This window comes from Chlamydotis macqueenii, chromosome 1, assembly GCF_036417535.1.
Source record: "Chlamydotis macqueenii isolate bChlMac1 chromosome 1, bChlMac1.mat, whole genome shotgun sequence".
NCBI classification, from domain to species: domain Eukaryota; kingdom Metazoa; phylum Chordata; class Aves; order Otidiformes; family Otididae; genus Chlamydotis; species Chlamydotis macqueenii.
The window spans coordinates 171,656,560-171,681,670 of record NC_141556.1 but is presented as its reverse complement, the minus strand read 5'-3'; the positions used below and the strand labels follow the sequence as shown (position 1 = coordinate 171,681,670).

At 40.4% G+C, this 25,111-nt stretch overlaps 1 protein-coding gene across 4 annotated transcripts in view; it reads right to left on the bottom strand.

Annotated features, from left to right (window-relative positions):
- The window catches only part of KLF12 (KLF transcription factor 12), a 251,675-nt gene that overhangs the window by 161,480 nt on the left and 65,084 nt on the right, over window positions 1–25,111 (bottom strand). For all 4 annotated transcript variants that reach the window (XM_086771780.1, XM_086771778.1, XM_086771782.1 and 1 more), the window contains one exon: window positions 21,319–21,382. In XM_086771780.1, the coding sequence (XP_086627906.1) occupies window positions 21,319–21,339 (21 nt within the window). In that variant the 5' untranslated portion in view covers window positions 21,340–21,382. The remainder of the gene's footprint in view (window positions 1–21,318; window positions 21,383–25,111) is intronic.

The window sequence follows — 25,111 nt, the reverse complement described above, 5'->3', positions numbered from 1 at the left end:
CTAAGAGCCGAGAAGAGCCCTTAAGCAGTCTTTCAGTTTCAAAGTTACAACTTACAACTTCTCCTACTTAATCTTCTAGTTATTTACATGTTTTCTGCACATGTAGTAATTTCTTAATTCATCATTATATTCTCATTTTATGGTTCCAAATTTTTCAGTCATTTTTGTGACCACAGTATTCTCGACAGCTCAGAAACACAAATTTTTAATTTTTCCTTTTCTATACCCAAGATATCTTAGAAACATCACTGAACTAACCACGAAGTAGCCTACATCATTTATATACCCTAGCAATAAGATTACCTTGTTAATTTTTCTGAACATGAATACCTACATCAGTATTATTCTCATTACGTTACTATACTGAAGTTATCCATCAGTCAAAGTAACAGACAGCATAACACCTCAGGGCAAAAAATCTGAAGTGATCCACTCGAGACAAAGCTTTTGAAGATAGGACAGATCCTTTTATGGATATGACTAGATAATATTTCCAAATTTTGAAATTGTTTTTTCTCTGTGTTTCAAGAGATAATAGAAGAAAGAAAGATTACCACCTCTTCTCAAATATAACTGCCTCCAGAAGGAGAGGAAGCCAAGGAGAATGTCTTCTTTACAAATTCTCACTAGAATCACACAATTGCCTACTACCTCAATCTCCTCAAAACCTTCATTTCCAAAGAAGTCCTTTACACACCATACGACGAGATTTGTTAGTCACTTAAATGTAGTTATCTCTAGGGTGAAGCGTACCAGCTAACATTGCGACAGTACGTCGAAGAGCAGTTCATTTCAAAAAGTGAAAGAAACAACTATGTAATAGAAAATAAAAGTAAATTTATGTGGCTAGGAGATAATCATTCAACTGGGAGTTCTACCAGGGAATCAAGGTTAACAGCCCATGTCTTGCCATAAGATCTTCATCATATGTAATTATTTCTATAGCTGTGTGAAATGTTCGTAATGAAAGCAGTGATTCTAGTAGTTCTGCATTTTGCTCCAAACTTGAATTTCCAGTCAAATTCACCAGAAAAGAAAAGGATCATTTGCATTTATTGATGCTTCAAGGAAAACCAAAACAAATTCTTAAGAAAAGTAGAGAGAGGCCTTATACTTCATACTCTTTTAATGTGAAACTGGATGGGGTTGATTTGAGTTCGTTCCAATTCAAAATGAAATTCCTTTATTGAGAAGAGAATGCAGAGTTTGCAGAAGCCAGGGTGAACAATACGGACATACAAGCTGCGGTTTATGTCTTAATCTTAGAAACAAAAGCTTAAAACACCACAGCAATGGACTTCTGAAAATATACTAGGACAGCGGCTCAGCACATGAGTGGGAAAAATAAAGCTAACAAGAAGGTTATTTCTCACTGCTGTACACCTCTCTCTCTGGTCTGCTTGTTAGCCCTGAGCAGAGCTCAGGGTGGACCCAAATGCAGCACATGAAATTCCATACATCACCTCATGCCATAAGAGGCTGCGGGAGGCGGGCAGCATAGGTATAGATGTATATACATTACAGATGTGCATCTGCATGGCTTCCAGTGATCACGGAGGCACCATAGCTCTAAGCTTTCCAGGAAGGCCTCTGAGCGTGGTCTCTTATTACAACAGCACACGCCAGGTAGAGCCCAGACCTCAACAGCAGCCGTGACTCGGTGCTGTCAATGCCTGAGAAGCACATGCAATGGTTGGCCTTCAGCTCGTGTTGTCCTGCTGAGATCCTCATTTGATGTACCAGACCACGTCCAGCTGTTTCCTGTTGCTGCCAGTACAAAGATGTACGCACGCCACACAAGCTTCTTGAATTCCTACTCTGGTGCCTAGGTCCCTCAGGAAAAAAAAAAAAAAAAAAAAAACAAACAAAAAAACCCCAACAACAACAACAAAAAGAACACACCAAAAAAAAAAAACCCAAAAACAATCAACTAACCAGAACACACAAATCTAATTCAGCGGACAGCAGGTTTCCAAAAGCTGTTAAGTAGCCAAGTTCCTAAGGATGCAGCTATGTTTTAATTTGCTATTAATTTTTACAAATTTGTCTCCAGGGAAGAAGTTCATGTGCAGACAATATTCAGTGAAAAGAACCAAGATCTCATGTTTCACTTCTACTGTCTTTTCAGTTTGTTTGGGTTTAATTTCATTTTAGTAAATATAAATAGAACCAAAGAGATGTGGTCAGCTTGCAGGTGACAGAGGAGCCTCAACTGCATTGGCAACCGGAGGCCAATCTGCTATTTCTCAGACTCAACAGGCAGCCCTGTCAGCGTAGACGGCTTAAAATCCCTTTACATCAGCTCCACTTTCCTGCTACTTTTATCTGTCTCTACAAAGAATTACTGATCAGTCCTACAGTACATCCTTCAGACACAATATGTTACAAGTAACGTTAATTCCAGCAGAGCCACCAATATCAACGGCTTCATTGTTTTCCTTCTAACACAACATTCACAGAATATTTGATAAGACTTTTGTGAACATCAACAAATTCATTTAGTATTTGTGGATTTTCTTTATCTTATACTGTAAAGTCCTGCTAAATAAAAAAAAAAAACCCACCAAAACACACCCAGATCCCTAAAAAAAACAACAGAAAAAGGGAGCACTGAAAAAGAGCCACCATGTAGGAGACATACTTTTTAAAGTGTACGCTTGGAAAAAGCATGCACTGCATTTATCTTTCCACTAGAATTAATTTAAAAAAACCTTTTCCTAACACTTCATGACGCATAATAGTAAAATAAACTCTTGATAGTTTCATTTTGGTTTTTAAAGCACAGACAAGTAGTGAAGACTGCTATCAAGTGGAAATTCATGACTTTTTGACAAAAAAAAAAATCCTAGTAATTGACCTGGATTGCCACTTTTCTTTGACAACAGTTACCAGTCAAGTGGTTTAAAAAAAAACTACTATGCTATTTCAAAAGTAGTTTTCTGCTATCTTATGTCCACAGTTCTGGAGTATGGAGGAGAGTTTGAAGAATATGAGGCTAAAAATTTAAAAAAAAAAAAAAAAAACAAAAAAAAACAAAACTAAACCAAGCAAAAAAACACACACACAAACAAAAGAAAAACACTACTCCCTCCTCTCTAAAAAAAAATTGAATGGGCAACGTTAAAAAATTCTCATAGTCATACTGATATTATACTGATCAAATTTACTAAAACATATACTACTTAAAGGGTACCTTCACTATCAAGTGAGTTGTTGCCTCAGTTATTAAACTTAAGAAAAAAAAACCCTACATCAGCAGCTTGTGAGAACAGTTTCAGGTCAGGTTTTCACTCAAGAGTTCCCTTATCTTTTGCCTTTACCAGAAACTAGAATCAAAGTTTAGATAATCAAAAAGTAAGTCTCATATTTTTAATTAACTTCTGGTGTTAGGAGGAGTATGCAACATCAATGGAATGTCAGGGGAATAACTCTGACATCTGACAAAGTTTTCCTCTATCTGTTAATTGTCTAAATTGTTACTATCTTGTATTTGGTGAGAAAATGAACATTGAATGACATTGCCCAGGAGATTACCAGAAAACACACAGTGACCAAAATCTTACTCTTAATTCTGCCCTTACTTGCTCTGGTAGGAAAATAAACTGCTGAAACCGTGGGAAGCTGGTTGGCACACTTTCCCCCCACCTGCCAATGTGCAAAGTCTGCTTCCATGAAGACAGATACAACATGGGCCTTGCACGCTGGAGAATAAAGGGAGCGTTTAGCATGTAGCAGCAGCCACAGTTTAGTCCAAAATTTTTGTCTGAGATGCCACATGGCAGGCTAAATGACTCAACACAGCTACTCTTTGCGAAGATGACAAGATGCAGCCTAGGGAGTCTGCTTGGCTCTGTCCCTCCCCGCAGCCCAAAGAGACCATCACCCCAAAGGGACCACGCCTTCAGCTCTGACATCGCAAAGCCCCAGAGGGAGGGGTGAGACAACCACATAGGAGGTTTCACAGGCAAGGACTTCACTGTTTCCTCCATAAATTACACTGGCCCTTTGGTTTCAAAGAAAGCGAACGAGCCACCAAACATACTGTACGCCCCGCTGGAGCTGGCAGATCATCCCCAACGCTTGAGCTTGCTGAGAAAACTCTTGCTTCTCCAGATGCCATGTTCCCTCCCCTAGGATAAAATATAGTGATGAACTGATCATAGAATCACAGAATCTTTAAGGTCGGAAAAGACCTCTAAGATCATCAAGCCCAACCATCGACCTAACACCACTGTCAGCGCCAAAAGCTGACTTTATAAATCACAGACATTACAAACTCTATCCTCTTATATGAATAAGAACAATGCAAGCTAATGCTGCCATTAAATAAGCCTAGCTGCATTATAACAGCCAGGCCACAGAAATTTTACACAGCTGATATTGCTCTTGGCTGGCCGAAGTGTTTCTCACTTATCCAAGAGCTCCAAGGTACAGGCAGAACTAAAAGGAAACCAGGATAAGCCAGCTTTCCCACTTTGGGTTAAAAATGTAAACACTAAAATTCAAGAAATTCAGTTGAGATATATTTTTATTTCAGATTTACTTTGTTCACAAGTAATTTTAAAACTTTTTTTTTTTAACTATTAAAGACAGAGCAGCATATGGCACCCGTAAGAGAACCCCTTGTTTCAAGAAGTCAGTTGCTCGATTCCAGCTAAGCTTGTTGCACTGCCTGCTCCAAGGACAGAGCAAATTCACTGCAGCCTTGAGAAGAGGAGGAGGAGGAGGAGGAGGAGGAGGAGGAGGACACCACGCTTGTGTGCAGCTGCACCCTCCAACGCCAGATATCGTAGGACGCACCTGCAAGCAGCGTAGCTGGTTTTCACAGGACCTCAGAAACCATCTGCCACAGTTCACGTACAAAGTCATAGATACAATCGGCAGTAAGGGATGAAACCAAAACTGTTCTCTCGATGGCCCTATTCCAGCTGCTAGGAAGAGCTGGAACCGCAGTCTTCACCCTGCCGGTGAAGTGCTGGTGTTTGCAAAACAGCACATAAAGAGCATTTGATTCATGCACATGCCAAAATAACAAAGGAATAATTAAATAAAGCTGAACGATTGCACGCTCAGATGAAAAAGTCGGACTCCTTGCCAGAAGCGAAGCATTGCTCCATCACCTTTCCCCCCACCTTTTGCACAGCGCTTTACTGGAGGAACAGTGATTGCTTTAGACGCTCCTCGCTGCAGAGCAAACAAACTGCTTATTCTGACATTTCAAAAGAAAGGGTGTATGCTCTGATGAAACTCCCTAACTGCAAATGTTTAACATCCTGTCGCAACTCAATCTCTGCTCTGTTTAACAACAGTTTGAGGTTCTCCCACTCCCTCAGGCTCCAGTGCAAACTCCTGGGAAAATATCAGCATTAAAGCTGGCGAGCAGCACTCGCTACATTTCAGAAAAAGGGAAAACTCCGACTTCTGTTCACTTAGTGAATGAATTCTAAAGCATCTAAATTCATGAATGAGAATTGTTAAGGATCCAACAAATATGTGAAAAAAATAGTATTTAAAAAAACAAAAAAACCATTTCGCTCTCAGGCTGCTCGCATTAACTTCAAGATAGAAGTCAATACCTGATTGCTCATGAGGTACTTATCTACCCAAGAGAGGATGATCAAAATGCTTATGTACAAAACTGTCAAATCAGCTTCCACAAGCAATAAATTACTGTGGAACTAGGGTCCACTTTAAAGGCAATTCTAATTAAGTGTTAAGAATTTCTAATTAACAAGTTTCAAATGCTGGCAACCCACATTTCCCACAGATTCTCAGAGAAGACGCAATTCTTCAAACACGTTGGTTTTTTTAAAAAAAAAGTGTACTGCACATTAACAAAACTACTGCCAATAAGTAAAATAATTGCATAATTTCAAGATTAAAGAATATTTTAAGTATGGGTATAGCCATAAAAATGACAGACAAATATCAGAACATAGATACATGTGTAGCACATATATTAACAGATGCTTTGAACTTTCATCATAGCATCTTTAAAATTCAGAGATATTAAATTTGCCATATACAGCAAATCAAACTGGGCATTTATATTAAATTTAAAGTTATAAACAAAACATTTGAGTGTGTGTCTAGGGGAAAGACAAGATAAGTGAGTAATTAATTTATAACTTCTCATTTTAAAGCAATGAAATATCACGTAACCCTGGAAAAATATGGGGAACAATGAACGCTATAGCCAGTGTTTGCCTTTTTTTCTTAGGATCCCAGGATAATTCCGGTGGGAAGGTGCCTCAGGAGGTCTCCAGCCCAACCTCCTGCTCAAAGCAGGTACAGCTCAGAGGTCAGACCTGATTGCTCAGCATTATGTCCAGGCAGGTCTTACAAGCTTTAGAGGATGGAGGTGACACAACCTCCCAAGGCAACCTGCTCAACTGCGAGACAGCCTCAGTGTGTGGGGGGAAAAAAAAAAGTTTTCCTCCCACCCAGCCTGAACCTCTCTCATTTTCCCACCATGCACAGCTATCCCACCAAAGTCCCCTGAGCTCACACATCCTGCCAGTCTTTCCCATCTGACTGTGCATCCATCCAGGCTGTAAGAACTGCAACTCAGATACAAGAATATTGCAGGAGACACTGTTGAAAGCCTTGCAGAAACTGAGGCAAATGGTGTTTACTTCTCTCCCCTCGCCCACTATTCCAGTCACTTTACCCTGCAGATGACAATCAGGTGGGTCAGGCATACTTTATCCTGCGTGAATCCATGCTGACTGTTCCCAGGAACCTTCTCTTCCTTCCCAGAGGACTCACTCCGTTATTTTTCCAAAGCGGAGGCTGAGTAGTCTGTAGTGCCCCAGATTGTCCTTTTTGACTTCTCTGAAGGGGAGTGCACCATCAGGGATCTCCTGTGGTCTCCAGCACCTTTCAAGCACGGTAGAGAAGGGCTCCACAAAGACATGGGCCAGCTCTCTCAGCACCCATGGGAGCAGCCAGGTCGGTCCTGTGGGCTTGCTTGGGTTGAGTCCTCTCAGGTAATCCCTGGGACTTGGTCCTCAATCATGGCTGGTGGTTCTGCTCCTTGAACCCTGTCTGTAAGCACAGAGGCTTGTGAGAAGGCTATGCTGGTGAAGGATGATGCAGAAAAGGCGATGGAGCACCTTGGCCCTACCCATGTTCGCTGTCAGTAATTCACCAACTCCATTCAACCACCAACCTGCATTTTCCTTTTCCAGCCTCTTACTGCTGATGTAGTGCTGGAAGCTCTTGTTGTTGTCTTTGCTCTTTCCTGCACGTCTGAACCCCAGTGGAGCTCTGGCCTTCCTGACACCATGCCTGCACAGTATTTCTGTGCTCGTCTTTTGTACCCTGTCTCTGCTTCCACCTCCTGCTATATGCTGCCTTTTTGTGCTGGAATCCATGGGTTTTGCACTGGAAGCCATGAATTCCCCACTTAGAGAAGCTGGTCTCCTGGTAAGTCCACTTGTCTGATGAGCTGGAAATTGGTTCAAAACCAACTGGACTTTTCTACAGATTTGTTTATCAAGAGCTATCAAGCACAAAAATACAGATACAACCTCTAGCCATGGAAGTATTTCTGCAAACTCGGAAGATGTACTGGGGCAATACCATCGCTCACACATAACCTTGCTGTATCGTTTCCCTAAGCATCCATCTGTTATTGACCATTGTTAGAGGAAGCACACAAGGCAGATGGTCCTTTGCTCTGACAGAAAAGAACCACGTTTATATTCCTATGTCCTTTCTTTAAGCATAATACATGCCAAAACCATGGAAGTTAAACCAGCTCTAAAACATGGGATTCCAATCTCAAGACACACACTCAAGAGTGAAATGATCCATACCAAATACTTGGTATGGATCCCTGCCCAGAACGGACCTGAAGCTAGGTGGGCCACCATGTACTCTTCTGCAGCATTTCACTCCCTGTGATCTATTCCAGAGGCAAATAAGACGGTCAGCACATGGCATCTACAGCTTAGCACAGACTTTAAATTCTACCTTCAGAGCCCTCTTCCTTTGTTTCCCTCAGTCATTACTCGATCACTGAAAATGCAGCAACACAGTCTGTCCATGCATACCACCATTCCTGGCTGATTTCATGAACGGTAGAAAACCACAGCCAAACGACAGTTGCAAGTTATTGTTATTTTCACTGAAATATACAGAAGTATTACACTAAGCTACACAAGAAAACGATACATTTCTACCTGCTACTGAACTCTACCTTGCATCAGAGGTGCGCTTATGCAAAAGCATCTGACAGAATTGTGAGACTGCTAAATGTCCCCCTGCTGAGTTTTTAAATCCTCATTAGTGTTCTCTAAGTCAGTGCACCTGATTATACATCACGCAGCAGGAAGATCTAACAAAGTGTTGTTATTTGTATTATCTTTTTATAACCTAGCATCACACTCCCATTAAAAATGTAGAGTGACCTTACCCGTGTCAAGGCTTTCAAGAAATAATGCACTGGGATAATTGGTTATTTGGCATCATACGTAGCCTTTATAGTGGGTGTCAAGCCCTGAGTTGTACTAATATATTTAACGTTTCTCATTAGGACATAATAAGAAACTGTGCCTGTATAAATCGCGTATTTATTCCCAACACGTGGCTTAGTTACACTGTGTAAAATGATGGAAATGATTTCCTGTCCACACTAGCTATGTCTCACATAGAATAAAATGCTTTTATTAGATTTACTTTGCACCACAAGAAATGGATGGGTTAGGCTGCTCATATTTTTAAGCGACGATTTCTCCACAGGCAGAGAGTGTTATTTGTACTGCATCTTTCTGAAGAGATCCGGACCACCCACATTAATAATGTGACAAACTGCCTCCATCATCATTCTGGATGCTGAAATTCAATAAACATTACTAAAATATTCTAACCACTAAAATCACAGCCACAGTGATTTCAAGAGCAGCATTTACTAGATACTAAATGATGCTGGACACAAATCTGGTGAGTAATTCTCTTAATCAATGTAGATGATTCACAAGAATGCTTTTCACGTTGAAAACTCATGCCACGTCACCAGTTCACATGTAAAGTGAAAAAGAATTCTAAGAATTATTTCAGGAAAATATATATTTCCTTAAAAATCACTCCTCACAGGACTTCAGCTAAAAGAGTCTATGTCAGGTACCCAGCTCATGTTTTGTGATGAAAAGCACCAAAGTTGTGTTATTGTTAATGCTGTTTCTTCAGATGTCCACGCCTTGGCTCAGCGCAACCAACCATCAAGCCTCCATCCAACTTTCATCTGCATATGGAGGCACACTTTGTGTTGTCTGAAGACAATAACAAATTCTGCATTTCAAGAATTATAGAAAAAAAGCACAGTAATTCTATCACTTGTTTGATGCCAAGAATAACAAATTATCCACTCAGAAGTGAAAATTGTGAAAGTCTATAATCATTATAATAATTTATTTTTAAGTTTAAACATTTAAAATAGTCTCCAAAACATTCAGGTGGGGGTTTGGGGTTTGTTTCTGTTGTGGCAAGTGGGTGTTGTTTTGGTTTTTTTTAAAGTAATGACAACCATTGAGTGGCTATTTGCTGGAAAAACAGCAGAGTTCTGAATTCATTTTCAACCTAGAAGAATGTTCACAAGATCAATGGATTATGTTTATTATTCTAAAACACAAAATTAAGCATCAACTGTGAGGAACTACCTATGCGAATTCAAGGGATGACTGTTAATACTGTTGTGACTATATCTAATTACCAAGCCCTGCAGAACCCTACTCAGGCAAAGCAAGTCTTTTAAAATAGCTTAACAAATAATCCTTCACACTTTTACCATCATCAGCTGCCATACAAATGCTTCAGGGTCAGATGTAAAGGTTTATGCCTAGATTGGACAATTTTTTTTGAAATTTTGAAAGGCGGATACTAGTTAAGTACTTCACATGCTCATCATGTTGAATGGCCTACCAAGAGGTTAGCAATAAGCGACGGGGCAGGGCGAAATCTTGGCTAGCTACCCAGAACGCTCCCCACAGCTCAAAGCAGTCCAAGCCAATGCAGGATGAAAACGCCCAGCTTCACTCCTCACTAGCAAGGAATATCAGTTCATCGGTTTGTGTGTAATAAGCATCCTTGAGCTGCCATCTCAGAAAGACGTGGAGGAGGCAGACGCTTCCATGCTATGACAACACAACAAGCAGTAGATGCTTATTCTTTTCTCCCTTTAACATTTTTATAACTTGTACGATTTTTCAACCGAAAGCATCAGGATTTTTCACTAAATGAACAACAGTTTGATTAACAAAACAACCACAGCCATGCTAGCTGGCACTTAGGTTCCTTTGCAAATGCAAAGTTCTCAGCCACACATGGGAAAACACCTTTTTTTTTTTTTCCTGGTTTACTAGATACACATGTAGGCAAATACTTTTAGGTCACTTATGTTTGGATTAGAAATGAGAGACTTTTCTCTGAGAGGAATGCACATGCACCCCAAAGAAAGCTAAGCTGTGGAGAAGCAGGGAGGGAGGAAGCTGTCCTAACCAGGGGGCTCCTTCGGACACCGTGACTCTTCAGGATCCTCTTCTGTGTCCTTAGGGTCTGGTGCAACGCAGCTACACAGTGTATTGGAAAGTCTGGAGGTTGAAGTGAACTTTTTTCCCTCGCTTGCCTTCCTCATATCTTATTTAGGAGTTTAGCACTGTTCGGGGAACAGTTACAGACACTTTAAATCACATCTGCCTGGTGTGATCTTTTATTTATTTACTCTGAAGTTCCCCATGTGGGAGAGTTCCAAGCCAACGCAGTGGAAGAATTTAAATGTTTTAAAACACTTTCTGATGAAAACAACTCTGTTTGTCCTTATAAAACATTCCTTGGTCTCTGATCCCACCAGGCCACGATGCGGACAGACTTCAGCAAATATAAGCAAATACATTATTATTCTGGTGCCCTCCCTTGCATACTGCAGTAACTGTTACTGATACAGACTTATGACTAGACAAAAATAACTGGTTTACTAGAAACCTAGACAGGAAAAAAAAAAAAAAAAAAACAGTAAAAAGAAAAATCTAACTTTGTACATCAACTGATAAATAGTAATCGCTATCCAGTATCCAGAGTAAATTTAGCAGAACTAATCCCAGCCTGCATCCTTAAGAGCGGAGCAGCACAGCACATTCAAAAGATTGACTAGGTATTGTCTATCACTGCTGAAATCACTGGGAAAATTTTAAGTTTTTTCATAAACAAAAGCAGAAACTAACCCTGCTCATGGAATGCTACATTCATGACATTATCTCTTTTTTTCCAATAACCTGGTTTCATATTAAGCAAATAAACGCCTACGCTTCTGCGCAACACTGCATGATGAATTACTTGCCCAGACTTTTCTAAAAGTAGCAACAATTGACATCAGGTTAATACAAAAGGATTCTTAAGCTGCATATAGCTCAGAGAAACCAGAAACTAAAGGACATCATTCACTCTTTTGGAAATTTGCTATGCCTAACAGTAAATCTTTTCCTTCAGGCAGAAGTGGTAAGTAGCCTTGATCACAACAAACTGTTGTTACAGGTCAAAGAGTAACGGCACATTTATATTCAGAATGAAGTAATAGCCAAACTCTTGCTTGAGGCCAAATACATGGTCGAGAAGCACACAATAGGAGTTGGGTGCTGTTATTACCATCTATATTTAACTATTCTACTTTTCCAGTGTTTCTTTGTCCATTTTCCACACTGAAAAGATATCATCAGCTGAGGTAGGAAAAAAACACCCACACCAACCAAAGTGGGTGAACTGGTTTGAGTGAATCAAAGCCTGAAATCTTTTAATGGTAATATTAAAACTTCTTTCCAATATACACCCACTTTAAAATTATAAAGGTTCTAAAACTTTTGAAATTATTACCACCACAGAAATAAATAGCAGGTGAGCCTAGTTTATAAATGCTCTCCACATATTTAAATACGTAGCAGTTAGGATAATTACCCAGCCTCTTATGAGCCTCTTTTATCAAGCCATGAATTATCAGCAGATAGTATATTTTAACTGTGTAAAAGCCATATTTTCACAGAGATATGTACGTTGCTTGCCGTTCCTGAAGAGCTTTATATGTCCTGAATAAGACAGTATGATGGTTAAAGGGATTCAGATTATTCGGAAGAAACGTTTGGCTCCTTGCACATGAATAGCCAGGATATTATGAACTCTCTGGCTCTCTTTCTGCATATTAAAAAAAAAAAAAAAAAAAAGAAAAAAAAGATTACTCTTGCTTTCTGCAGAGATTATTAAGGCAATTCACTTGTTTTACATTCTGCAATAAAATAAACTCCACTGTCATGCCACTTGGAGCTCCCGTATCTCATCCATTATGTAAATCTCCAAAGAGTAGTTCAGCAAACATCATCTCAGTTCCACCGCACTTAATAAGACTACCTAAACCTCTAAGTTAATTTTCGTCTTCCTAAGACCAACAAACTCCTTACTTAATTTGCAAGAGAGATTTTCACTGTCATCTCTCTTCCTAACCACCAAAGTCCAAGCTCATGTAGTTTTAAATGAAACTCAGTTAACTCCAGATGTTTGGGTTTTGGGGATTGCACCATCTCCTCTAAAAATAAGAAAATAATGTTTTGGATCTATTTCTAGAACATCTTTTTTGGTTTTCTTTTTTTGTTTTGGTTTGGTTCCCCCCCCACCCCGAAATACTGAAACACTTCTACATTACTTAGAAGTTACGGTGGAAACTCAGTGCATGTTTACCTCTAATGTTTGAAAGCCAAATCTTTTGTTTTCACTTCAGCTATGCCCACATGTCCATCCCAGCCCATTGCAGCAATCCCAGCAGTAACAGACAGCTATCAAACCGAACAGAAACAACAACAAAAAACCCTAAGTAAATAATAAAGTTCAAAAGAAGATGACAGCCTCAAAGCAGAAAACTTGCCCTTTTCTGACTCATCCCCAAATCTCTACACAAGAAGGATTTAATGAATCACCAGGAGTACACATGAAGTACCATGTGAGAAGCATAAGAGCGGGTCAAGATTTAGATTAATATGAAGAGCTTATTTTCTCTTTTAGACACAGGTCTTTGGGTATATGAAATACTGTATCCAGTGGAATAATTATTGACATCTGTTAGCAGTGTATTATCACAGAATCATAGAATAGTTTGGGTTGGAAGGGACTTTTAAAGTCACCTAGTCCAGCCCCTCTGCAAGGAGCAGCGACATCTCCAACTAGATCAGGTTGCTCAGAGTCTGACCTTGAACATCTCCAGGGATGGGACATCAACCATCTCTCTGGGCAATCTGTTCCAGTACCAGCATTAAAATAACTGCCTTCTCCTTATGTGCTAGCTACTGAATCCTGACACGTTCTTCTACGCTTTCATACAAGAAGTGACAAATTGCCATTGTTTGATATTAATCTCTCCATGGCATGTCGAAAATACTAAAATCCAAGTGCATTTATTTCTAGCACTAAATGTTTACTGTCAGGCATGTAGGAACAGGAAAACAAGAAAGCATTAGGTAGTATTTCAATTTCTGGTTCAATGTATCTTAATCAGAATCACTGTGCAGGCCAAGAATCGTGGGTTTTTCCCTTACCACTGAGAATTAAAGATTAACTCTAAAATGTAGTTAGCTGTGCTGCTTCATGATACTGGGAATTAACATCCCCCACAACACAAGTACCCTTTTCTGCCATGCAAACACTTCCATCCTAATAACTAATGACCAGGAACAAGTCATTAAGAAACAAGCAGAAGTAGCAAGTCCTGTAAACTTCTGGTTTAAACTTGTTTTATTTGACAGATCATGCCCAACAAAACTGATCAGTATTCAGCTTCACAGAAACAAAAAACCTGAGAGAAAACATCTTTCTCCCCATTAGATGCTTTGGAAACTTGTGTCATACTTCTGAAAATACACACATCAAAATGGTCTTGTCAAACAGCTTTGAAATTAAATGCCTTGTGCTTCCCTCTCTGGAGTAGTATAAATTTAGGCATTATTCGAATTAGTATAATTGTTCTCTAAGTGCTCTAGGAATAAAAGGTGAAATGAGTTCAGTGACTGCTCTTTCATTCCCAAGAGAACGTGGTGCAGCAGAGAAGTCAGGCTGCAAAAGCAGGGATGCTCAGGGATGCTTTGAAAACCCAAGGACTGGAGAACGAGCCCAGCAAAGTGGAGCCCAGTGCACTCCTCGTGTCTGTGCCAGCCCAGGTTACAGGCAGAGGAGATGTCTGTTCTTCCACCAAGGACACAGAAATCCTGTGGGAAGAACTGCCCTCTGGAGATGATTACTACTGTCTGTCAACGAGTGGAAGAGGGGAGCATTCAGAAAAAATAACTGAAGTTGAACAGATCCAGGCATTTGAGATCCAGCTCCCTGTGGCCTATGTCCCATCACTCACGACTAGTCCTCACCAGGGGTATCAAGGCTGAAAGAGGATCTGAAGAAGCTGGTTTGAAACAGAAACTGGTTTGGAAACACCACTGAGAGGGACATCGTGCAGTCTCAACTGGGAGGTCCCTGAGCATTCACCTAGCAGAACCACGAGCCTGCATCTCCCTCAGCAAGCAGCATCGTTGCAACAGGAAGGCATCTCCACAGCCTATGTCTTTCAACAGCCCATGAGAAATCAGAGCACGTTAGGTAAGCTTTTTGAAGGACACCTCACAGGTTGGTTTCTTCCAAAAGCCACCTAGCTTGTCCAGCCCAAGGCCACACTATGAAGTGAATCAAAGCATGCCGGGCTGGGACATTCATGGAAGCATTTCCTGATCTAAGCTAAACCAGTAATACACTCAGCTCACCTCCCAGCTCTAGTCTGGACTGCTCCAGCCAGCTCAGCTTCCTCCAAAACCTATACTGGCCTATGGTTTGGGGGACTGATCTTTCCAGGCTTTTCTAGGAACAGCATAGACAAACATCTACCAGCTTGACAAGTCCTAATGAGCCCTCCAAGCCTACCCCTCCAGATCCCTGCACATGGCTTCATGACAGCTCACAACATGCAATGGATACCTTCACATCATGGAAATAAGACACTGATAGGCCTCTAATTATCTCCAACAACAACAATAATGAGCAACGGGAGCATCACAAAAGTACAGGAGGACACCCAGACTCCAAAAGGCAGTAGCACACCTGCAGTACGCACAGTATGAAAGAAGCTAACCCTGGCCGGTGAGCATCCAGGGACCTGGCATTGCTCGCACCACAGCCACACTTTGCTCCCTGAAGCGGACGCAAGGCAGCAAGACAGATACAGCAGGTCCTACATTTAAGCTTGGCAGTCCCGAGGTACAGAATGCAGCTGCAGCCAGAACCGAGGAAATGGTCACATCAAAATTTGTCACCGAGATCTTCAGGCTGCTTCCATCACTTCATTCCATACAGTTTACAACATGTATTTTGGAGACTACAAGAGGTAGGGGCATCATTTTCTACTCCTCCCAAGAAGAGGGAACTCTGCTTGTGGCACATCTCCTCTCCCTCCCAGCACTGGAATACCAACACACCATGCATTTTGACTATCAGAAGTGTGAATCAAGGGTGTCTGTGCCTGCATTATAAAGTATTTGTCATTTTATGCTCACACGCTCGTTTTTGCTATCTTTGTTCTCAGCTCTGGCTAAACTTTTCAAGGTGAAGGGTTTTTTGTTTTTCACTCCCAAACCAAATTAAAAAAACAAACAAACAAAAAAACACAAAAAACCCACAAACAATTAAAAAAATCCAACCCCCCCCCCCAAATCCCCAAACTTAAAAACCAAAGTGACAGTTACAGGAAGACACTCAACACAGGAAGAGTTTAAGCTCTGTATGACTTAAATTAACAAAAAAGAAAGCCAAATAATCACACACCAAGCCTTACAAATCAACAGCAGCAAGTAATACAACTGATAGATGCCAACACCTTTACTAACCAAAATTCCAAGGAGATACCTATCAACTTTCAGAAGTAGTTTAACAGGCACTGTACTGCACTGACTTACATCAATAGCTGCTGAAGCAGGCTCTTGAACACATCCACAATTTACTAACCACAGACTCATGACCACCTATCTCTTCGTAAAAGTGTGATCTAGGCAACATCAGTGCGATCTACCTTTGCTTTACAATGACATTTAGTAATTTTAATGACATGACCTGTGAAAAGAACTCCAGTATTTTAAATATCCCACATTTTCGTCACATTTTGTCAATTCTAGACTAAGTGCTTCCCTGTGAGCCGCATTACAACGTGGGTTGCCTTACTCCCCCTCACACCACCTCACATGGAGGTTGCTGCCGTCCTTTTTTAACGCAATTCTCCATTCTTCCCGTTTCAAAAATATCATTTAATAATTAGGATTTTAATTCAACAACGACTGCAAAATCAATGCATCTGAAACATCCCACAGTGGCTGCAAGCAGAGCAGAGATCTGTGCAGCCCCCGGGACGCAAACCCTGCACACCGCTGCTAAGCAGCTGCTGGGCCAGAGACGTTTCTCCTGATTCTGAGCAAAGCCCCTTGAGCAGCTCTGCACTGACTACTTGCAAATACAACCTTATTTATTATATATAAAGATCTCTTTATTTATTGATTTTAAAGCAAAGCTCGAGGCTTTTGCAGGAGACCAGGCTTTGACAGGAAAAGTCTAACCCACTCCAGGCCTACTGCCATTGCCTTTCTGAAGTGTGAGGGTGCAAAAAGACCACAGCTATCTTCAACCAGTAAAATAACACTTCTACAATATATTATATTATTGATATATGAAACTTAAAAGCAAGTTACAATTCTCCGCAGATGTCTGTCCCCTCATCCACATGGGCAGGAACAAAATGCAAGGACAAAACCCTCAAAATCGGAATCCAACTTGATTTAAACAAGGTCAGATCACAAGCCAAGCACTGAATATGATTTGGCCCCAACTCCGATGAACTGATTTTTGTGTGTGTGTGTGTATATACGTGTGTGTGCTCTGGAGACCCGCCCCAAGCCAGCTGCTGAAGAGCACTGTGTAAACACACCAAAATAGTTGGGAAATGAATGGAATGGAGCCAAGACCCAAGACCCATAAACAAGAAACCATTTAAGCTATGAAAGCAACTGCCCAGCAGGAATGAGAAAAGAAATGGTGCAGAACAAATTTTGTACTGCTGTTTGTAAGGAAAGCCTAATCGGAGTACAGAGGTCTTCCCAAAAATCGTTCACGAACTGTACAAAGGCAAAGGGAAGAGAAGCAAGCTCATACGCAATGCAAACACATCAAGCTGAAGGGGTTCGTTGCAGGCATCTTAAACATCTTTTTCTCCTTGGAAAAGATCCGTGTTGGAAATGCCCCCAGCAATTTTTAAAGCAAGAGATGGCGCAATATGCAGCAGCCAACCTTTGCAAGGAACAGAAAAAAGAAAAAAAAAAATCTCTGCCGCTCCTCCGTTTCCTGAATATAAGGTTTGGGAAAAAGTTCTCCCTCTCTACAGTTTCAGCATAAGTCTTACATTTTTAAGTGGCAGCAAGTGAAAGGAGATCTGTCCCATAAATATGACTGGGCCCCAGACAACAAACTGCCTGCTATCTATTTACACTGTGAAACATTCATTAAATATCAACCACCAATCAACTGTTAAGGGGCCCATCTTGATAGATGCTAGACAACAGATGAAACCAGAACTTCACAGTCTCCCCTCCCTGCCTTGCTGAATGGAGCCATCAGTCATTTTTAAGTGGTCATTTGTTACATTGTTTTATCCCAGATATTTATAATCATAATGAATTGAGACAAAACATGAAACTACAGCCTCTTTGCCTGAGAGTAATCTAAACTGAAAAGCACATGACAAAGGACAGATTGATGACCAGTGCACAATAACTCCCTTGAGATTAATATATTTTATCCTGTTGATGTTTCTAGTCATAATTACACTCCAAGAATCCAGTGAATTATGTTAGATGTGAAAGACCACTTAGAAGCAGTCACTTTCTTTCTAGGAAAACTGCATTTGTTTGTGATACAAGGGGACAACTGGCAACAACCACCAAACTTATCACACCCCACCCCACTGCCACTAATATTCTGCTATGTAAACAAAAACATAAAACTTCCTCGACACATCCTCAACTACATTAGAAAAAAATATTTTTTATCATGACCAGACTTCAAAATCACAAAAGAAGTAAAGACTGAAAGTCCAATGTGCCCAAACTCCATTCAAAACGAGGGTAGCTCCAAAGTCAGATGAGACGATGCAGGGGCTCGCGCAGCCTGCGGTGGAGCATGGGGCTGCTCCTCCCCAGGTGCAGCACTTTTCCCTTCGCTGAACTTGATGAGGTCCCCACCAGCACGTTTCTCCAGCTTGCCAAGGTCATCCTGAATGGCAGCCCTGCCCTCACTGCGCCAGGCGGGTACCACTGCGCAGCACCACACGGATATCAATCCCTGTAGACTAAAAACATTAACTTTAAATGTCAGAGCCAGCAGAGAACTGAACCTCGGATTCAGTCGCCAACATTATCAAAAACGTAGAAGCATTGTAAGTTGCATGCATTCAATATACAAGCACGCCATCAAGGTTATTTTGCATATTTCTCATTTTTCTGAGAAAGACTCATCCAACCTCATTTTATGAGACAGAAAAATTTATATTCATATTTCTTTCATTAGTCGGATATATGCTTAGATGTCAGTTATTTATATAAAACTACATTTATATACATTATGATATGGTCTGAGGTAGACCAACTAAGACCTAAAATATAACAATATAACATACTAACAATGCAACCCAAGTTTTTTACACCCCGAATGATATACCAACATACCCACGTTAGCAATGGAAAGCTTTCAAAACTTGGTTAGCACAGCAGCAATAAAGTGAAAGGCTGAGGCAGAGTGCTGGGTGAAATCCAGGCTCCCTCCTATTAGAGCCAGAACTTTATCAACAGATCTTAACAGTGTCCACAGAGGAGCCCTCTCCACCTCTATTGCTTAAGTTTTCTGGAATCAGTCTTCCCAGAAAAGGAATTTTTAGCCTCAGACTTTGAATTCCTCCACATAACCACATTTTCTTCTCATTCAGTGATATGATTTAACCATGGTACTTTCCTAATATAAAAGATTAACAGCTGGATTCAGAGTCCTGTGTTTGCAGAGACTGCCAAGCAGAAAATATCTAAAGAAATAACTCTGTATCCCCCTCCTTATCTGCACATACTTTGCACAGCTTCCTCACGATTACTGCAGGAAGTCATCAGAAGGGCATGAGAGTGGAACTATGGCTCGACAAGAAAGAGGTCACCCTGTTCTTCTGTTCTTCCTTCCTTCTGCCACCGCTCTGCATTGAACCAGAAAGGCAACAGCAGAGATACAGTGCCAACAGTGTTGCACCTCTCATGCAGCTACAGTCTTTCCCAAGGAACTTGGGAAAAGGCCATGCAAGTCCAAGGGTCTTTTGCATTTGCCTGATCTGGAAGTCCTCCCTCCTCTGCACAGAGTGTGGTTATGACAGCCCCTCTCAAAGATCTGACAAATCCTTAACTTCTTCCGCCCTAGTGTCACTTCCCAATGCAAATACCTAAGACAGTCCAGTTTCTCCTCAACTCATGGCAAAACACTCCCACGCTATGGCAGTACTGCTCTGTGCTGTCTTCTGGATAGCATGAGGAGTCTACCGTAACATAATGACATCCAGAGATAGTATAGAGATAATCAGTTTGGTCCTTGCACCCTTTCACACCTGCTGCCAGTAAGGAGCCTCCCCGAGTTCGTACATACAGGATTTTATCACCGCAGTTCTGGAAGATGTAAGTAAGGTTTGGATGGTATCAGTTTTTCACTCTGCTATTCATAGCCAGGAGGTCTGAGTAGGAAAGTGTTTGCTCCCCCACGACACGAGCCCATCCCAAGCTATCAGACATTGGTATGGACAGCAGCCACCAACGTGTCGGCAACCAAACCAAAATGAAATTCCTTAAGACTTTGTGGGCTGGTTTTAGCAGGCAACAACTGCTGGTTCATATCTGGGCTTACAGGTCCCTGATCCAATACAGAAATTGTGTACCACCCATTGTCTCTATTAGGGTTTAAATTCGGCTCCTGGAGGTTGGAGGTTTTTTTGTTTTCCGGGACCTGCAGATGTTCTACAGATGCTTCTGAGCTCAAGATTGTTTAGCTGGCTGTTATTTCAGAAGACTGGATGACTTGATTCCCTCAAGTCTTACGCTGCTGGTCAGTCCAAAAGTAGCTAGGATCAGCATATCCACTACCTGTTGTAAACACTAAAAAAGCATATCCAAGAAGGAATTAAACTAAACTCTTCTGTATCCAAGCCAGTTGTTGAAAAACTGTAGAACTTCTGAACCACTAAAAGACTGATAAAACCAAATTATCACTAACATAAGTATTGAATTGACACTGCGCTTTTGAAAAAATCAGAGGGTTTTGCTATTTTTTGTTTCCACTCCTGACTGGGATTCAGGGGTGGAAGAAAGCTCTCTAGAACAGAGGTTTTCCACCATAACATATCCCTCCTTGACTAGGAGTTTCCAGAATGTCTTATTTAACTGAGTTGCTGTGCAGCACCCCATTGGACTGCACCCTGTATCCCACTGTACCACTCCATGTTTGTCACTACATTCATTTGCTCTGGTGCAAACCCACAGGCACAGTCAGCTTTGTTTGAACGTCCTTGTTAGGAACTGGTTAACATAGCATCCCAGCCAAAGCCTATAGTTCACAGCTACCAACAAGTCAGATTGACAGATGTCAGGGCTTACTGAATTTTATCGCCTTACGAAGTACAACAATAAAGTCAGTAAAGCACAGAGGTCCACTAACAGTTTCTTCCTTTTTAACCGGTGCAGAAAACGCATGCTGTAAGACAGCTGTCTTTCTCTGATAAGAAATCAAAACACCAAGATACTTTCGAAGATATCATATCCTATTTGACTTCTTAAACAGCATTTGTCACTGTGGCGTCTGAGTGCCACTCGTCAATGTATGCAGCTTCACAGCCAGTAGCTGTAATGGAAGACAATGCCTCTCACATTCTCCCTCCATCCTTGCAGGTAAGAATAATGAACACCACCACGCATCTGCCTGTTCAAACACCTGGCTTCAAAGGATTTAACTATTTCCTTAACATACTACTAGGTTTTCCTTTGAACGTGCAGGTTTCATCAGAAACTGTTGCATTAACCTACAGCTGTGTCAAGCTACAGTATTCCCCTGCCTGAAAGGCAATACGGCATACAAAGCTCAGACAGGTTATTTCGTCTACTATGTTTTGTAACACAATATAAATTTTTTATAATAGCAGTAATATATGTAACGCATATGGCTGTAAAATTGTCAACCAACTTTTATGGCTTTCCTCTTCATAGGAATATTCAGTCACCCATTCGTCCCCAGATCCACTTCAATCCTGGAAAATAAAAGATGAAATAATTTAATTGATGTATTTTCTTAGAGGTTCATTAATTTCTCAAATATTACTGTATATGTAAATTAAAAAGAAAAACTAACCACAGACTTCTGTTTCATAGCAAAAACAGAGGTCAGAAGAATAGTGAGTTTATAAGCACTTTAAATAAAATTGGATAAATACAATAAAAAGTACATTGGAGAAACTCTTATGTTTCCTCTTGACTAGTGATTTTAGCCAATGCTCTCAGTGTCTTTAATTTCTGAGCTGCTACTTGAGCATACTAAATCCCAACAGCTTTAATTAGTCTGCAGGGCCCATTATATATCAGTACCCTACATTTGTACAGGTAAACTTTCCAGCAGTTACTGGTGCGAATATTTTTTACTGATATTTCAAAATGCATTTCCCAGAAATACTACGTGAGATCTGGACAACAATGCATTAAAAGCCAAAATACATTTATACATTTATTAGTGAATTCAAGTCAATACTCCAGGCATAGGAAATAACTGTGCAAGATGACTACAAAATTTGAATAGGTATTTCTTGAAAGGTTTCCTATGGTTACATTATTATTTTAGTTATGTTTCCATGTGAATCTATAAAAGAAAAATGTATACAGATATTTAAATAGTATATTATACTTTTGGGAGACTCTTTCAGGTTTTTAAAAAAATATACAAATCCAGTAGTCTAACTTTTTTTTAAAGTCTTTGGAAAAAAAAAAAGCTTCAGATGTCCAAAATTTAAATAATAGTACGTTGTAAATCTCTTGCCAGCATCTGTGCATATATCTGGAAGCAAATGCTACCTACATATGTCTCTTTTAATAATGGAAATGGTGTGAAGTCAAGAATCTAAATCTGCTGTCAGAGGTATCATAAACAGTCTGCTGTTATTTTTGTATCATTCAAAACAAGGTCATCCTTCTAATAGCAGTGGAGCATCACCTGCCTGCTTTTTAACCACAACTCCGTATTTCTTTGCTGCTGCATATACGTTAACGTGGCTAGTGGGTTTCCAAACACTAAGCAAACTTGAACACTGAAAACAAGACAAGAAGCTCCCTTAAGCATGTAAAATCAGTAAATATTCATATACTGTGCTACTATTACACTAAAGACCATGCACTAACTTTTTTTTTATTAACCTTAATATTTCCTTAGAAATACAATTAAGTTCCAAATATTCATATGAATCACAAAAGGTTGCAAAATAATCACAAACACTGACCTCGCTAAATGTAATTAAATACTGTAGGCTTAAAGTGTGCCAACTATTGCAGACCACTTGCCCCATCTCCCATGCATCTTGTAGACTCTCTTCCCTTTCTGTTGTTTAATATCCCTTGGAATTATGTGGATTACTCAAAAATTTCCATTTCATTAAGTAGATTTTCTCTCTTTTTTTTTTTTTTTTTTTTAAAAAAAAAATGCATACTTGAATAACCACCTGTGAGTTTCTAGCTACTCTTTCTCTGTGCTAGTACCCAAAAATGGGACAAGGGGACCAGGTTGTCTTACATCTCGCACTTACAAGTTGTGGTTATCTAACCTCAGTAGGAAACAAATTAGTCATCAAGCTCTTCAAAATTAAATGTAATATATTCAAAAGGTTCGTGGAGTCTCTGTCAGAGGAAGACAGAGTTTGACCTCTAATTGTTTAGAGTTCTCCAGGTTTTCTCATCATTACTCTTCCCTACACGCACACAGACACACATACTCCTACAATGCAACTTAGCTTCAAGTTACACATGAACACTGAGGTCCTATTAGGTTACCGTGGCTATGGTGATAGAGCAAACACGGGTATGTGTTTCAAAACTGCTAAGACGCCGCTACCCAACTAGCCACGGCCGCAGCTGGTTTTACGTTATTAAATCATGTACAGTGGCCCTCCTCATGAAAAAGCTACTTCATTAGTGATGATAAATAACTGGGTCTCATTAATTCTCTTCAGCTCTGCACAATTTATCAAGCACTGAATCGCCCATGTCCTTGCATCACTGGGGTGCTCTCCTCCGTGGAAGGGCCTCCTCCTTGTCCTCCTCTTGGCCAAGCACAAGCAGTACATCACAAGCTCTGTCAGTGCCACCCTCTCACAAGGCTGCTTCATCGCCACACACGTGGTTTGGGAGTAGGACAGTGGTTATCGCCTAGCACCGACTGCCAGCAAGGGTGACCAAGAGCATCGATTTTGATGGCCAACATACACTTGTCATACACCAACATACACCAATGCCACCCACACAGACCACACATCTCTTTATCGTGATTGCTTTTGGGGAGAAGTTGAAGAGCAAACTGTTCATCTGAAAACAGTGTTTAACTAGTAACTCCACAAATCTGTTGCCTGTTTTTCAGAAGAGCTGAAAGCTTTAGCTTCAGATTAAATGACTCTGAAACACACATGAAAAATAAGACTACTCATCCTTATAGATCTAGTGCATCCATTCCATCATGTGCGTCACCACTGTGAAACCTGCTCTGGACTTTTCACAGTAAGCTACTGAAAGCAAATCTCAGTTTCTATCAGGAATAGGAAAACAGACATGAAAGATACAAATTGAAGATGCTTCTATTTGGAAAAGTGCTTTTTATATCAGAAGAAAATCCACCCAACAAGACAACTGCACAATATTCTCGATTCAAAATCTTTACGTCAAAAAAAATCTCTTTAAGCAATCACAGAGCAAAGCATCTAAAAAATGACCAGTTTCAAGCAAAAGAAATTTAAGTAGCAAACACAGAATTATGTTCACTTCTAGCTAAAGGCTAAACATAATCTTAAAATTGTGTTTTCAGACCCCAGGAGGTTATAAAGCTTATGAATGCCACCAAACATTAGACTCCTCCTCTTACAGCAAGAGAAAACCAAACAGAAATTATAACACCTAGTCCATTTCAAAAATTTGTCTTGATCAAAATAAATGTCCTGGTAGTCCCACCCTGGTTGGCATCATCACTCATCGGTGGAGCTGAGCAAGACTCACGGACCAGAGTGAGTAACATGAGAAAGGTCTCGGGACAATCATGCTGAGCACATTTCTAGACAAACAGCAGCCACTGCGTGTGTAGAGGTGCCTTTGTCTCTACTAATAGAACATTTTCTAACATATAACCCCACATTTATTCATTAAAAAATGAGTTCATACTGGTGTCTCTTTCAAATCTCTTTTACATACTGCTAACTTTTAAGTAAATTCCTGTTAATACAGTTACAAATTATTCCTCGTGCTGTTTTCCCTCTTCTCTAATTCGGACAGATATGGGAACATACATTTGGAAAACATCAACTCAGTCACAAAGTTGTCATTTGCTGAATCAAGAGTTATTAACTTTTCCTCTCTAGAAAGCAAACCTCATAGTTGGGCATAACTGTCTGAATCACCTTCTTGCATCACTGATTTTACTTTTAAAGTATGCGCTTTTCTTCTTAAATCCGCTCTTACGCTTCTGTAATCCCTTTCAAAGGTCCTGAGTCACACCAAACTTCCCTGAAGACTGAGTGCAACTTCTTCCCAAACTCATGAAGGACACCTCAAACATCAGGTTAGGCAGGATCACTAAAAGCATGGTTTCGGCAATGTTCAGAGCTGAAAGGACACAGGTTATCCTCAACCCAGTGTTGAGGATGGCTGCCTTTATGTTAATAGTAGCCACATATTTGCCCTTTTTTTCCTATGTGTCTGATTCTTGCAAGGAAATTCATAAACTCCATAAAGCA